A 16,906-nucleotide genomic window follows, 5' to 3' on the forward strand; every position below is an offset into this window, starting at 1 on the left:
CAGATGATGCATCTAGTAAGGTCATCCGAAGACCAGTATCAGTTGCAAAGCGATTTAGAAAAGATTGCTGTATGGTGTGTCAGATGGCAGTTGACGCTAAATAACGAAAAGTGAGAGATGATCCACATGAGTTCCAAAAGAAATTCGTTGGAATTCGATTACTCGATAAATAGTACAATTCTCAAGGCTGTCAATTCAACTAAGTACCTGGATGTTAAAATTACGAACAACTTCAGTTGGAAGGACCACATAGATAATATTGTCGGGAAGGCGAGCCAAAGGTTGCGTTTCATTGGCAGGACACTTAGAAGATGCAACAGGTCCACTAAAGAGACAGCTTACACTACACTCGTTCGTCCTCTGTTAGAATATTGCTGCGCGGTGTGGGATCCTTACCAGGTGGGATTGACAGAGGACATCGAAAGGGTGCAAAAAAGGGCAGCTCGTTTTGTATTATCACGTTATAGGGGAGAGAGTGTGGCAGATATGATACACGAGTTGGGATGGAAGTCATTACAGCATAGACGTTTTTCGTCGCAGCGAGACCTTTTTACGAAATTTCAGTCACCAACTTTCTCTTCCGAATGCGAAAATATTTTGTTGAGCCCAACGTACATAGGTAGGAATGATCATCAAAATAAAATAAGAGAAATCAGAGCTCGAACAGAAAGGTTTAGGTGCTCGTTTTTCCCGCTCGCTGTTCGGGAGTGGAATAGTAGAGAGATAGTATGATTGTGGTTCGATGAACACTCTGCCAAGCACTTAAATGTGAATTGCAGAGTAGTCATGTAGATGTAGATGTAGACATTTACCACCATTGTAACTAATGACAGACTGTGACTGGTTGAAATTTACAGAAAGCTAATACTGCACCAAGCATTGGGACCTTATGTGACAATGTTCATTACACAGTTGTGAAGAGAGCAATGAGTACAAACAAAAATCATTGGGCATCATATTTCCTTCAAGTGTACATATCACACTTTTGATCTTCTTCATGCATCAAAACTAACTGCTGATTCACTTATTAGAGTATGCTTTCCTAAACCATTGTAAATATGCAGCAGAAGAAGTCAAAGGAATGACTGCATGGGCCATTGTTCCTTCACCTTCTTCTCCTTGCAGTGCTGCAGAAATAAAAGTTCTTCCTTGAAAATTTCTGAATCCAGTACTTCAACTTTATACCCAACACCAGGCTCAATGTGAATTCTCTATCCCCCATGGCATACCATAGAACACAAAGCTGCATGTGAAAATGTTTTGTATCCACAGAAGCCACATTTTGTCAATGAACATAATGGTTTCTTTTTTATCTTCCCGTTTTACAACAACATGCTGCATCACATTATTTGTAATATTGCAGGTGTGTGTGTGTGTGTGTGTGTGGTGAAGAAGAGAGGGGGAGGGGGTAAAACCCAGTGCTGATACATAGCCTACTCCTTGGGAAAAGCACCAAAGGGGGGCCACCGAGCCATCCGAAGGATCACCATTTACAGTGTCACATACACTCACTTTGTGACAGACAGCTGAGGGGTTTGGTATTTAAACCAGGACATTATCGCAAAGTCTTGTGACCAGGAACTCTACCCCACCACCTCTGCTCCCCTTGCCAACCAAATGGTGGTATAGATTCCCCCCCCCCCCTCCCCCCCTTGGGTGAGTGCCACCACAGAAGTGTGCGTCAGTGACCTCGGCCATGTAGGCTGTGAACATAGTGGAACCTCATTTATTTATATTAATACACTGTATAAGGTCTTGTAGTGCCTTTCTGTGTTAACAGTTTTGAAACTAGGAAAGCCTGTGCACAGCTTAAAGGTAATTTAAATGCAGCATTTGTGTATAAATTGTAAACTTCATATGTGTATTTACGAACAGCAGAAACAAAAACAATGAAATGTATTTTATGGAAATCTATCTTACTAATCTGTGTTTGTGGTTTGTTTTAATTGATACAAAACTGTAATAATGTTTTTTATTGTTTTTTCAATATGACTAATGCACCTGGTTCATTGCTATGTTGCTTGCCTGAAAACAAATTAACATAGATGCATAGCAAACTCCTACTTTTTTGTTTTTGTTTTAAAAGGTACATTTTAAGAAAGAATATGTATTGTTGAAAGATAAAAATGAAATTTGAAATGAGATATATGTGATGTATTGGAAATATTTTGAGAGGTTACTAGTTTACGGGAAGATTACACAGTAAAGTTGGCAGGATGCATTGTACAATGTTTTATTGTAACTAATGGAAATTTCAGTGGTAAAGTTCAGTTACAATGCACAGCTCGACTGCTAATACATTTCAAAGTTACTTACTAGCTAATGATAATTTCAACTCAGTTTTAAATAATTTACCTTCAACTCTTGCAGTCTTTCCTTTAGCAGACGCACTGCACCTAAGGGGAGCATAAATATAAATTAATTTCAGTTCATCACAGAAAATCCTTTATCTATGAATGCGTGGTCTCGCAGTGATATGAATAAATAAAATCCCTTCGGGCTTCCAGGCACGTCAGATGCTTAAAATCCTACAAGCTTTTCACTGAGCTCTCCTCAGCCATTGCTAAGTGGTAAATGACTACTGTAGGACTGTTGCTTTCAGTTATACAACCATGCTACCAGCTGTGATTTCACTGCTGCTTGCTTCCTCACTGGATATAGTAATGTTATCTTCCCCCATCCCTCGTGCCTGCTTTTAAATGCATTGGCTGGGTCCCTGGCTGTGCTGAGCCTCAAATCACTGTCCCTGTTGATGGGGCTTCCAGATATTTTTATTTCTGTTGCTAAAGTGTGCTCTGCCACAACTGATTTTTCAGGATAGTGTTGGCATAAGCACCTCTCGTTTTCCATCCGGAATTGCCCTACAATGAGTACTGTTCAGCCAACATAGTACAGGGTGTATACACCTCGAGAGAAACCTGGGAATTTTTTCATCTTGGAGAAAAACAGGAAAAACATGGTATTTTTTTAGAATTTGGGGAATTTTTCACTTTTTTAGTTTTCAGTTAAATCTTGCTAATTTTGACTGCTAAGAACTGATAGTTTAAACAAGAATATTATTGTATCCCGCTACTGCAGCATTATACTATTGTGATGAAACATAAACGAGAGGAAAAAATAAAGTAAAACTTACGTTGGAAAGGAAATGTGTCATTTGCAACAAAACACACGGCACATGCAAGTGTCTGCCAATAGCAATATGTGTTAAAGGCATTATGATGAAAGACTATGCAATAATTCATACAAACTGCTTGTGATGAGCGTGACGTCACAATTGTGTACATTAGCTTCGTTAGAGCAGTTGCCACTGGGATCATGCGCCTGCACGGTTGAGTATGAACAGTACATTCTCCTGCTCCTGGCTACTTGAAAGTGGGGCTGTTGGCTGTATCGGCTGTAGCAAGCAGCCAGATGCTACCCAGAAAAAATTTTCTTGCGTGCAGTGATCACATTTAATGATTTTGCTATTTCCTCTTCGTATACAGCTCTCACGTCGAATGAAATCAAATGGATTTCTGTGGCCAGGAGCCATCAATTGAATTAAAATACATTCACGTAATGCTGGAAGTCTAAAATACTTTATTAGATTCAGTTTGTTGGTTTTATTTTATGTCTAGGTTTTTAACACTCAAGTATTAATCACATTGCAGAACAGTGAAATTATTTTCATCAGTTTGCTGAAGAAATTTGGCTGTTATTAATCTTTTCCACAGAGGCAGTCAGTTTATTTGAAACGAAGTGTTTCATTCCAGACCATTGGCCAGTTTCAACTGTTTGCTGGATGTCAAGTGCACATTTTCACCTTCTGGCATGTATGGCATTATGCCCTAATAAAGAACCAAACATGAGATAATGTAGTACTGGCACTCCAAGAAAAATTATATCCGGAAAACCACACTGAAAACCTTAGTATCAGGTTGGGACCTACTTCATTGTGAATCTGGACACACGAATGTACACTTTAAGTGGAATTAGGTATCTTAGTATGGTTTATGAAATGCCTATGCTTTTGGAGTACTATCTGATGTCCTGTTTCTTTTAAAACATATTGGAAGACGTTTTAATGCTTTAAACATATGAACATGGAGGCTTCCTACGTAATCGTAGCTGCGTATGCGCAGTAATGTCTGTTTTCAGGCAGTCAACGGCAACTTCTGAAACGAACCTGTTTCTAATAGCTTACTGGAAAATATTGCGAATGGTGGTTTGAAAACCATCACTTTCAATGTAAATTTCCTTTTACGCAAGACGAATTATGTTGCGTGTGTGAATGTGTGATAGATTTCTTAAATCACAGAGTGTTCTACTCTTATTTAAAATTTAACACTCTAAGGACCAGCCACTTCGAAGAATTATGAGGCCAGAAGACCAGACATTTATGTCATTCTTTAAAATTTACTGGCACATTTGTGTGATGTATCTTACTTATAGTGTGACACACGTAAAAAAAGACCAATTTATATGTGAAAGCTTTGCTTTTCTGGTGGCCAATTGATCTCCAAGACTAGTATTAGACATGAAAGCATGTTGTTGTTGTTGTTGTTGTTGTTGTTGTGGTCTTCACTCCTGAGACTGGTTTGATGCAGCTCTCCATGCTACCCTATCCTGTGCAAGCTTCTTCATCTCCCAGTACTTACTGCAACCTACATCCTTTTGAATATGCTTAATGTATTTATCTCTTGGTCTCTCTCTATGATTTTTACCCTCCACACTGCCCTCCAATGCTAAATTTGTGGTCCCTTGATGTCTCAGAACATGTTCTACCAACGGGTCCCTTCTTCTTGTCAACTTGTGCCACAAACTCCTCTTCTCCCCTATTGTATTCAATACCTCCTCATTAGTTATGTGATTTACCCATCTAATCTTCAGCATTCTTCTGTAGCATCACACTTCAAAAGCTTCTATTCTCTTCTTGTCCAAACTATTTATTGTCCATGTTTCACTTCCATACATGGCTACACTCCATACAAATACTTTCAGGAACGACTTTCTGATACTAAAATCTATACTCGATGTTAACAAATTTCTCTTCTTCAGAAACACTTTCCTTGCCATTGCCAGTCTACATTTTATGCTTCTCTACTTTGACCATCATCAGTTATTTTGCTCCCCAAATAGCAAAACTCCTTTACTACTTTAAGGGTCTCATTCCCTAATCTAATTCCCTCAGCACCACCCGACTTAATTCGACTACATTCCATTATCCTCATTTTGCTTTTGTTGATGTTCATCTTATATCCTCCTTTCAAGACACTGTCCGTTCCGTTCAACTGCTCTTGCAAGTCCTTTGCTGTCTCTGACAGAATTACGATGTCATCGGCGAATCTCAAAAGTTTTTTATTTCTTCTCCATAGATTTTAATACCTACTCCAAATTTTTCTTTTGTTTCCTTTACTGCTTGCTCAATATACAGATTGAATAACATCGGGGAGAGACTACAACCCTGTCTCACTCCCTTCCCAACCACTGCTTCCCTTTCATGTCCCTCGACTCTTATAACTGCCATCTGGTTTCTGTACAAATTGTAAATAGCATCTCTCTCCCTGTATTTTATACCTGCTACCTTCAGAATTTGAAAGAGAGTATTCCAGTCAACATTGTCAAAAGCTTTCTCTAAGTCTACAAATGCTAGGAACGTAGGTTTGCCTTTACTTAATCTTTCTTCTAAGATAAGTCGTAGGGTCAGTATTGCCTCACGTGTTCCAATATTTCTACGGAATCCAAGCTGATCTTCCCCGAGGTCGGCTTCTACCAGTTTTTCCATTTGTCTGTAAAGAATTCACATTAGTATTTTGCAGCTGTGACTTATTAAACTGATAGTTCATTAATTTTGACATCTGTCAACAACTGCTTTCTTTTGGATTAGAATTATTATATTCTTCTTGAAGTCTGAGGGTATTTCTCCTGTCTCATATGTCTTGCTCACCAGATGATTGAGTTCTGTCAGGACTGGCTCTCCCAAGGCCGTCAGTAGTTCTAATGGAATGTTGTCTACTCCCGGGGACTTGTTTTGTTTCAGGTCTTTGAGTGCTCTGTCAAATTCTTCACGCAGTATTGTATCTCCCATTTCATCTTCATCGACATTCCTTCCATTTCCATAATGTTGTCCTCAAGTACATCGCCCCTGTATAGACCCTCTATATACTCCTTCCATCTTTCTGCTTTCCCTTCTTTGCTTAGAACTGGGTTTCCATCTGCACTCTTGATGTTTGTGAAAGCATAGCTTTTCTTATAACCACACTTGTATATTAATTTAAACCATGTGCTTTTCCTACTTGCGTGTTCGCGCTGCTTAACAGTGATGTTGCTGTTCGCTGACTACATCACTTGTTCTGTGCTCCGTCTGTGCTCCGAATATCTGCTTTCATTGGCTGGCGAAATGACATGACTTGAGCTATGATTGATTTACAAAAGCGCACTGTAATCTCGATTTCAATGCTTCGTATACTAAAGTACTGTGTTCGGTGGAATTCAAATTTATACTTTTGTAATATGAAAATATGCAGCGTACTTGTTGCTGCACATCAAATATATTTCTTTATTTCGCTTGTGGTCGTTTACTAATATGCCGGGAAGTTCAATCTGGTGCATAAAGCCTTAACCCTTCAAAGGATTGATAAATTTTACTATTCTGATGGAAAGTATACTGCTAGTTAACACAGAAAAAGTGTATTTTCATCCAAGAGAAAGTGTATTTTTAACCGGGAAATCCGAGAATTTTTTTTCCTTGTCCATGTATACACCCTATAGTAACAGTCACCGTGCATGGTATTTTGTACACTCCAAACATTCTATAGGTCTCCTGTACACACTGTGGCTGAGGTGTCCATTGGCTTTCTGGCAAATCAGGACATTAAGGAAGGGCAGTGCACCATCTCTCTCTCTCTCTCTCTCTCTCTCTCTCTCTCTCTCTCTCTCTCTCTCTCTCATTGTAAACCTAAATTGGTTGTGACTGCCATTCTGATGTTCTAAGAATTCTCCCAGCTTTCACGTCTGTGGGCCAGATGACAGTTTTATCATTGATGTAATGATAAAAGCAACTTAACCTCATTGTGAACTCTATTGAGTCCCTAATTTACAGACAGACGGAACATCTAGCTAGCCTCCTTATGCTGCATGTGGGTCCCTGTGCAAAAACACTAATGATTTTATCCACTGAATTAAACGTCTTCATGTTGGAGAAGGTAATATAATGGTCACGTTCGATGTGGTCTCCCTATACACACATTCCTGATAAAGACTGTACAGATCTTCTCTCCCAGTTATTTGATAGAATAGTTGGTTGATTGTTTAAGCACACTTTCACATCATTGTATTTCTTATAGAATGTCCTGGTTTTGCTGAAAAATCTATGGACACCTCAGCCACAGCGTGTAAAGGAAACCCACACAAAGGGGCCGGTATCTGCAGGCTCTTAGTCAAGACAAGCATTTGGTTCAACCCACGTTAAAACTGATCAACAGGGTTGGTATTTTTAGATGAAAAACAAAGGGAAAAAGGTGCTAAAATATGGTAAGAAAGGAACAAAAAGGTGCTGAATTACTCAGCTAATGCAGAAAATTCTCTTTCTCCTCTTCTGGTTTATTATGTTGTAAAAAAAGTACAGCAAATCATCACTCATACAGGGTGTGTATGCTCTGGGATATCTGGGAAAAACCTGGGAATTTTTTTATCCACGAGAAAACCGTGAAAAACTCTGGAATTTTTCAGTTTTAGTCTTCAGTTAAATTTTTATAGTTTTGACTGGTAAGAACTGATAAACGGCAAAATGTGTTAAAGGCTTTAGAATGAAGACCATGGAATACTTTATAACAGTAAACTGCTGCCAGTGAGCGTGATGTCACAACTGTTTATACTAAATACATTTGAGCAGTTGTCAGCGAGCTCACGTGCATGCACAGTTGAGCTGTATGTGGGCAGTACCTTTTTCGCTTCTGGCTACTTGAAATGTGGCTGTTATCTGTATCAGCACTAGTAACAGGCAGCCAGTTGCTACCTGGAAAAATTTTTCTGTCATGCCCAAGCTGCCAGATTCGCACTTACGCAAACACTCTGGGTTGTAGTGGGGAGGGATTTAGTCTCCATGTGAGCCTTGTTTACTTTTGGTGAATTTGCTGCTTCCTCCTTGATTACAGTTCTCACATCAAATGAAAACCAAACACATTTCTGTAGCTGGGAGTGGTCAAGTAAATTAAAACACATTCACATAATTGCAGAAGGCCAAAATATGTTATTAATTTCAGTGTTCTGATTTGATTTTATTTCCATATTTTGCTGTCGAGCATTAATCGTCTTGCAGAACAATGAAATTATTTTTGTCGCTTTGTGTAATAAATGTGGCTTTTATTAATTTTTTCCACAGAGACAGTCAGCTTATTAGAAACGAAGTGTTTCATTCCACACTGTTCTGCCCGCGCACATTAAAATGTTTTCTGGTGCTCTCAGGCAACTGCTGAAACAAACCTGTTTCTAACAGGTTAAGTAAAATTTTACTGGCACATTTGTGTGATGTATCTTAAAGTGTAACACGCATAAAAAGACCAATATTACATGTGAAAGCTTAGCTTTCCTTGTAGCGGCACTATATGCATTAATTTAAACCATTAACTTTTCCTATTTGTGGGTTTGTGCTACTTAACAGTGATGTTGCTATTGGCTGACTACATCACGTATCCTATACTCTGAATATCTGCCATCATTGGCTGGCGAGATCACATGACATGAGCTATGATTGGCTTACCAAAGTGCATTTCAATCTTAATTTCAATGCTTTGGAAACTAGTGTGCTGTATCTGGTGCAATTCGAATCCATAGAATACGAAAATATGCAGTGTAAATGTTGTTGCACATTAAAGATCTTTCCAAAACTTCCTTTTGGCTAAGTTTTTTTTGTTTTCTGGAGTGCAAGGAAGTTCTACGCAAGTGTATAAAACATTTACCATTCAAAGGATTGATATTTTTATAGCTTCGGGGGAAAGTGTACTGTCACTTAAAATGGAAGAAGTCTATTTTTGCGCTATGAAGAAGTGTATTTTCACACGTTAGTGTTTTTGTAACCGGGAAATAAAAATTAAGGAATTTATTTATTTATTTTTCTTGTTCGCATATACACCCTGCTCATAAGAAAAATGAATGAATCTTTTGTAATTCAAGACATTCGGCGTCTTAACGTTTTTAAAAATAAGTGTGTTTGTATTAGGAGATAGAAATGTATTTGTAGATGCTACAGCTTCTTTAGACAACCACAGAAACCATTGGGGCAAACTTGCTACTCACTTGGAACGGCAACTGTACAGGAGTGGTAAATTCCTCAGTATCCAGGTTCTTCTTAAGACTAGACTTTGGTAAGGCCATCTGCCTCTCCTTCACAGAAGTAACAGTATCCCATTGTTTTTTCTTTTCTTCTGTCGTTTGCAATAGCTGCAGGCAGGTGTTTGTAACTATGGACAAAAAATAGTTCTGACTGCAAATTATGTATTTTTACTGGTAATGAAAGTGACTGTGGCTTGGAAATCGCATCTGTGTTGGCTGGGTACAAAGAATGAAAGAACTCTTTTAATCTTCTCAGAATTCTCACACACATAGCAGCACACTAAATCCACGATCTCCACCAAGTAGTGACTGGGAAACTTGGAAGGGAAGGCAACAACACTGCACAGTGCTTTCAGTGGAGAGATGAAGTGATATGCAATGTTATCTTCATTCCTTATGGATTCACAATCCCTGTGAAGGGCATGGACCAAGCATGTTAACGTACTTCAAGTTAGAGAATAAAAATTTTCAGTTGATTAACAACTGAGACCATGCATGAAGGCTGGTCTGTAACCACCAGAAGAATGATTTTAAACTTGATACCGCTAGGCCACAGTTTTCAACAGAGATCTATGATAGATTGCATTACTGTGCTGGCATTGGCTTTCTGCAGCCTGTATATTTGTCACAACATGGGCTTAATTATCTCCCCTGCTAAGGGTAAAACTAAAATGTTAAAACATATTGTTCCATTGAGTCTGTAGTTTCATCTAGAATTATTCCCACATCAGTCATAGACACTTTCTCCTTGATTCTTTTTATTGTTTCTTACTAAATGGGCTCTATGTAGTTTTTTCTTAAAGTATTATTTGTGTATTCCTGAAGAAATCCCTTGAAGGCTGGATGGTTCAACTTACTGAGCGGAATTTGTGCTTGTGTAAGTACTGCACACAAATCAGTGTTGAATTCCTTCAAATTTTGCTTCAAATGCATTTTGTAACAGAGGCTGGTGTAATTTGTTTGTTTGAAGAGTCATCTTCTTTTAATACTCGTAGCTGGAAATGCATTGTTTGATGCGATCTCACTGGTGTTTTTCTCCTAACAAAATTCCTCAGTCATAAATAGTACATAGCATAACAGCTCCATCAATTTCTATGGAATTTGGTTTGTATTTATGAGCCAAAATAAAAAAAGTAGGTACTGGACACCTTCGCTATGGTAAAATCTAAAATCTAGTAATAAACTTGGTTAGTAACAAAGTAACATTCCCGAACAGCAGGCTACTGATTCTGGTGAAATTAGGAGGATAGAGTGAAATACAGTCAGTGAAGTACACTCATTGTCATTTGCATTGCTGTAACTTATTTATAGCAGTAAAGTGAGAGGGATAGTATTTGTCAGAAACACAATTATTTTCCAGAATGAGATTTTCACTCTGCAGCAGAGTGTGCGCTGATATGAAACTTCCTGGCAGATTAAAACTGTGTGCCCGACCGAGACTCGAACTCGGGACCTTTGCCTTTCGCGGGCAAGTGCTCTACCATCTGAGCTACCGAAGCACGACTCACGCCCGGTACTCACAGCTTTACTTCTGCCAGTATCCGTCTCCTACCTTCCAAACTTTACAGAAGCTCTCCTGCGAAACTTGCAGAACTAGCACTCCTGAAAGAAAGGATATTGCGGAGACATGGCTTAGCCACAGCCTGGGGGATGTTTCCAGAATGAGATTTTCACTCTGCAGCGGAGCGTGCGCTGATATGAAACTTATTGCGGCGTGCTTTTAGTCCTACGTTTACTGAAGGAAGTAGGCTTACTATTCGCATATTCACAGCAAGCTGAGGATACATTAATTGAAATTTAAATATTTTGTATTGATTTGAAACTATAGAGAAATGGAATTAAACTTACAAGCCATTTCTCTTATGAATAATACACTGAAGAGCCAAAGAAACTGGTACGCCAGTCTAATATCATGTAGTGCCTCTGTGAGCATGCAGAAGTGCCACAACATGACGTGGCATGGACTCGACTAATGTCTGAAGTAGTGCTGGAAGGAACTGACACCATGAATCCTGTAGGACTGTCCATTAATCCATAAGAGTGTGAGGGAATGTAGATCTCTTCCGAACAGCACATTGCAAGGCATCCCAGATATGCTCAATAATGTTCATTCTGGGGAGTTTGGTGGCCAGCGGATGCGTTTAACTCAGAAGAATGTTCCTAGAGCCACTCTGTAGCAATGCTGGATGTGTGGGGTGTCACATTGTTATGCTGGTATTAAGTCCGTCGGAATGCACAATGGACATGAATGGATGCAGATGATCAGGCAGGGTGCTTACACACTTGTCATCTGTCAGAGTCATATCTAGATGTGTCAGGGTTCCCATATCACTCCAGCTGTACATGCCCCACATCATTACAGAGCCTCCACCAGTTTGAACAGTCCCCTGCTGATATACAGGGTCCATGCATTCATGAGGTTGTCTCCTTACCCCGTGTCCATCCACTTGATAAAATTTGAAATGAGACTTGTCCGACCAGGCAACATGTTTCCAGTCATCAACAGTCCAATGTCAGTGTTGACGGCCTAAGCGACGCGTAAAGCTTTCTTTCATGCAGTCATCAAGGGCTTTCTTCCATTCATCAAGGGTACACAAGTGGGCCTTCGGCTCCAAAAGTCCATATTGATGATGTTTCGTTGAATGAGTTGCACACTGACACTTGTTGATGGCCCAGCATTGAAATCTGCAGCAATTTGTGGAAGGGTTACAATTCTGTCACGTTGAACGATTCTCTTCAGTCATCATTGGTCCTATTCTTGCAGGACCCTTTTCAGGCCTTAGAGATGTCGGAGATTTGATGTTTCACCGGATTCCTGATATTCATGGTGCTCTCGTGAAATGGTCGTGTGGGAAAATCCCCACTTCATCGCTACCTAGAAGAGCTCTGTCCTATCGCTTGTGTGTCAACTATAACACCATTTTCAAACTCACTTAAATGTAGATAATTTGCCATTGTAGCAGCAGTGACAGATCTAACAACTGCACCAGACACTTGTTGTCTTGTATAGGCATTGCTGACTGCAGCACCATATTCTGCCTTTTTACATCTCTCTGTATGAATATGCATGCCAATGCCAGTTTGGCACTTCAGAGTAAAATGATCTCAAGGTGATTACGAAGAAGTTACAGTAAAAGAAAAGAGAGAAAAGTGGGGATTATGGACAGGGTCAGAGGAAAACAGGAAAGGAATAAAGATCCCAAAAAAGGTCATGAAAACATGTTCTTTTCACAACTACAGGAAAACTTTCGTACTGTGGTATCTTTCCAAAGGGGCTTAATTTACCATAAGAAAAAAGGTGTGCATCATTTCTGAGGTAGAATTTTCCACCTTCACACACGTGCACCCCCCCCCCCCCCCCTCTCCATACACACACACACACACACACACACACACACACACACACACACACACACACACACACACACACAAGAAACGAAGTATCTCAGTGCATATATATTGAGATGGTTTGCTCATTGTGATGGTGTACATCTGAAGGTGGAAGCTTGTTCCTTAGAAATTTGTCAGTTTTAATGTGATCAGATCACAAGATATTAATATAAATGGGCCAAATTACTCTCTTAAATCTGCTTCCATTGAGCAGTGGATAAAATTATAGCTATCAATCAATCCTTGGAATAGAAGATTAATACAATAATTTTTATGTCATTGAGGAACAACAGCAGTCAGATTAAACATTTTAGTAATAAAAGGCAGTGCATATCGCAAAATATTACCTATTTTTAATTGCAGTAACAAAAAAAATTATTGTGATCTGGACTGTCTTTTGTTGTTAGAACATTAATGCTTTTTTAGCTGCAGCTCTGCTTGAAAGTTTCTTACTTTTTGTTTCTAGGATTTGGACATGATTGTGGATCAGCTGAATGAGTTAGTTATGGGCCAGCAGGAAGTACCAGCAAGATCTCGTCAAAATGGGAAAGGACCTTTACCATCATCTCTTCCACAATCTTCTTCTTCAATTTTGGATGCTGCTGACTCAGATTCTGATGACGATGATGATGGCAAAGTCCGCAATGATGGGACACTTCTGGCAAGCGATCCTCCAAAACCACTGTACGTTGTTTTGTCTTTACTGCTGTGCTGAGTAGGATTTGTAGAAATTGTGATCAAGACATACCTGATACTCTGCCACAATGTGAGACATTATTTTATACCTGGGGTTAACACATTATAGACATAGTGATTTGCTTCATTTTGTTTTGAACATATTGAGTCTACACAGATGTACAATTTTTCATTTTTATTGGTAAATTGGGAGAAAGTAGTGAAAATGTGTTGGTTTAGACATTTACATACATCTATATATATCAGCACCATGATGAATGTCGAATTGGGTGGTGGTTGGTGTCATCTTTGTCACTGATGGGATCCCAACCCTATTGCATTAGTTCACTGCGTAACTAGTACAAAAACGCTTGGTGCCCTCCATTTTGTAGATAGTGGATGCAGGTGCAACTTGGCGTTTTCCATGAATATTTCATTCATTTTTGATGCAACTGGTACGTTGGAGACTGTGCAAAATTAGATCTGGTGTTTTATTCTCGCAAATTAGATAATGAAGGTAGGTACTGAATCACGAAACTTTATACTATAGGGAATGACTGAATGAGGCAGTGCGGCCTTTAAGACACTGAATTCATATTTGGGAGGATGGGGCTGCTCTGTTCAACCATCCAGATTTGGGTTTCCTATGGTTTTCCTAGATCACTAAGTCAAATTGTAGGATGGTTCCTTAATCAAGACCACAACTGACCACCTGTCCTATTCCCTGTCAAAGCATGTTATGTGTGCCGTGTGTTGTATATTTTGGCCTATTGATGTGCGTTGTATTACCTCAACAAATCCAATATAATTGTGAGATGCTCCTTGGATGAATAAATATAAATAAAATAAGTAAAAGCTTCAACAAACAGTGTGCTTGCAAATGTAAATACTCTCACTTTAATAGTGTTAGTCCCGCCCATAAGGAAATTTTACAGCTTCAAGTAGATCTTGTAATGCACTGCAAATGTGGAGACAAACCCTCAGTCCATCTTTAGACCGCTTGGGTTGTTATTCATTATATCGGGAACGAATGTTAAGCTGCAGGTGTTCATTTATGCATAAAATGGAGGATGCACAACCTCCTCCTATTTCTCAAATAACAACATTCTGATGATCATGTTGGTCAAGCAAAGCCTACATGTTGTGGCTGCCTTACGTTAAGTTTATTGTACCAGATACTTAAACGTGCTTGTATTGATTGTGATAAGTAGTGTGTGGCACACTGTTGTTTGTTGATCTGATGCATCATCCCTTAGGAAAAGCAGTTGTCCGTGTGTTCCGTACTCTTGCAGAATGTGTATTGTGTTCTTGGGTGCATCTTTGTCTTTTCAAGGGGTTACACTTCACAAGAAATTTCATTGGTGTTTTTATTTGTTTATTTATTTTTAAATTGGTGCTATCTTCTGAATGCACAGTGGAACTCCTTTTGTTTGATTATGACATACTTAACTCTGAAAGCATTGATTGATATTCAGCCCTATGCAATTGACACCATTTTCTTTGGATAAATAAACAGCAACTGAGAAACTGGGACCTGTTGTAGTATGGACTATGCCAAAATCAAGAAGCTCATTGTAGACCACCTATGTATTTGTTGGACTTAGGTACATTGTTTAGGCATTAAAATTTGCTTAATGTGGCATTGTCTGGTAGCTGTGCCTATCATGAAACAATTGCTATATATTTTTCCCCGTTCTGTTTGGTTCTACACCAGCAGTACATTTGGAAGATGAGAATGGTACAGTCATAGTGGAAGAAGCTAGAATGTGGTTTGTATCCCTAATTAGAATCATTTGCTGTTATCTCGAGTCAGCGATAAATAACAGCGGAGCTTGTTTACATTAGAATTCTCACTGTTATATCATTAATGATTGTGGAAGATATGTTTAAATAATTCTCTCTGAGCAATTTTATGTTACTTGAAGTACTATAAGAGTGTGAAAGGACATAAATTTGAATTTTCATTATAAACTCAAATATCAGCAGTAATTCTATTCAAGTTTGTACCTCATCTCAGTCCTCAAATGTTGTAACTTGTGTTTCACATCCTTCCAATAGTTCCTGGAACTTGGATTTTGTCTAACAGGGAACCCCTTGAGTGCAGGCCGCAGAAGGCTAATAATGTGCCCTACATATTGTCTACCATGCAACCACAGTGTTGGCTGATAGTGGCAACAGGGGATAGGACTGGAAGTATCCAATGTTGAGCACAGCATGAGGATAAGGAGCATAGTTGAACTGCTTAGTCGACGAGTAACTCACAACAGTACTGCAGTGCTAGTAGTGTTGATACAGAGCAGGGCAGTGGAAATAATAAACAAAGCAAACATTGCATTATATCGACAACAACAGTTGCTGAAGTTGACATTACATCAGAAAGGAACCCAAGAAAGAAGTGACAGATGAAATACTAGTGTTCCTGCAAGATGAGTCACTGGAAAGTGTGGTGTCCTATGCTTGACTGTGCGAACAATGTACACGTGGAGTACAGTGATGACGATATGTGCTTAACAAGTGAAAGTGATCGGAAATGGTTGTCAAGCCATGTAATTCATTATCCTTGTCGGACCGAGAACCGAAAATCCCATAACCAGTAAAACATAGTAAAAGACAATCATTGTCCAAGGAGCGGGTACTAAACATAATTAACACATGGAAGATCATCCACGGCACAGTACAAATACAGTTATGGTCAGATTTCATATAATTATGCAGAAGTATGATCGTATAGTGCATAAGAAAAGTTACAGATATTCAAGGAAGGACAGGTGCACTGCTGTTCCCACATTTCAAAGATGCTCTATAGTGTCTATGGGATGCCCATTGTAGTGACATAATACATTATGCATATCAAACGGTGCACAGTATAGATTACAGTGGTTTCAAGGGAAGAGGTGGATGGTTGCATAATTTTAAACAAAACTGCAGCAGTGGAAGAAGTAAGATAACGAAATTTCAAACAAAGTGTCAACTTGATGATGCACAGAAGACTATGGAATCAGCTCAAAAATTTGTAGATGAGGTAAACAAACTTACTTCATCATTTGATAAAGAGTTTGTTTTCAACTCCGACCAGTCGAGATTTGGAGAGGAGGCGCATTTGAAAGAACCCTGAAAATTAAAGGTACCAAGAGAGTTGTATCAAGATCAACTAACATCAATGCCTTAATGCATTTGTATATGATTGTGGCGACCTTGAATTTGAATGGTAAATTGGCTGGAAAGTTATTGATTGTGCTGCAAGAAGTTGGAGTTGCTCTGCCCCCTATGATTTTTTCTCATGTGATCTTGCAAGGGTAGTATGGAACGTTTACATCACAGCAAGCAGGAGTGGGAAAATGGGCATAAGAGAACTATGACTAAATGATGAGCACTGCTTTTGACCAGTAACTGGTCAGAATAACTTGCTTTTGCTTGATTCCTGGCCTGCGTATGAAAATGGTTCTCCTGTAGAGCAAATTATCCTTCCTGAAAAGGGTGACATTGCAGTTCATACCATGTGGAACCAATGGACAAATTCAGTCTCTGG

At 39.1% G+C, this 16,906-nt stretch overlaps 1 protein-coding gene across 4 annotated transcripts in view; it reads left to right on the forward strand.

The window, feature by feature from the left end:
• The window catches only part of LOC126336522 (serine/threonine-protein kinase mig-15), a 327,805-nt gene that overhangs the window by 165,276 nt on the left and 145,623 nt on the right, over window positions 1-16,906 (forward strand). For all 4 annotated transcript variants that reach the window (XM_050000312.1, XM_050000314.1, XM_050000311.1 and 1 more), the window contains exon 13: window positions 13,169-13,386. In XM_050000312.1, the coding sequence (XP_049856269.1) occupies window positions 13,169-13,386 (218 nt within the window). The remainder of the gene's footprint in view (window positions 1-13,168; window positions 13,387-16,906) is intronic.

This window comes from Schistocerca gregaria, chromosome 2, assembly GCF_023897955.1.
Source record: "Schistocerca gregaria isolate iqSchGreg1 chromosome 2, iqSchGreg1.2, whole genome shotgun sequence".
NCBI lineage: Eukaryota > Metazoa > Arthropoda > Insecta > Orthoptera > Acrididae > Schistocerca > Schistocerca gregaria.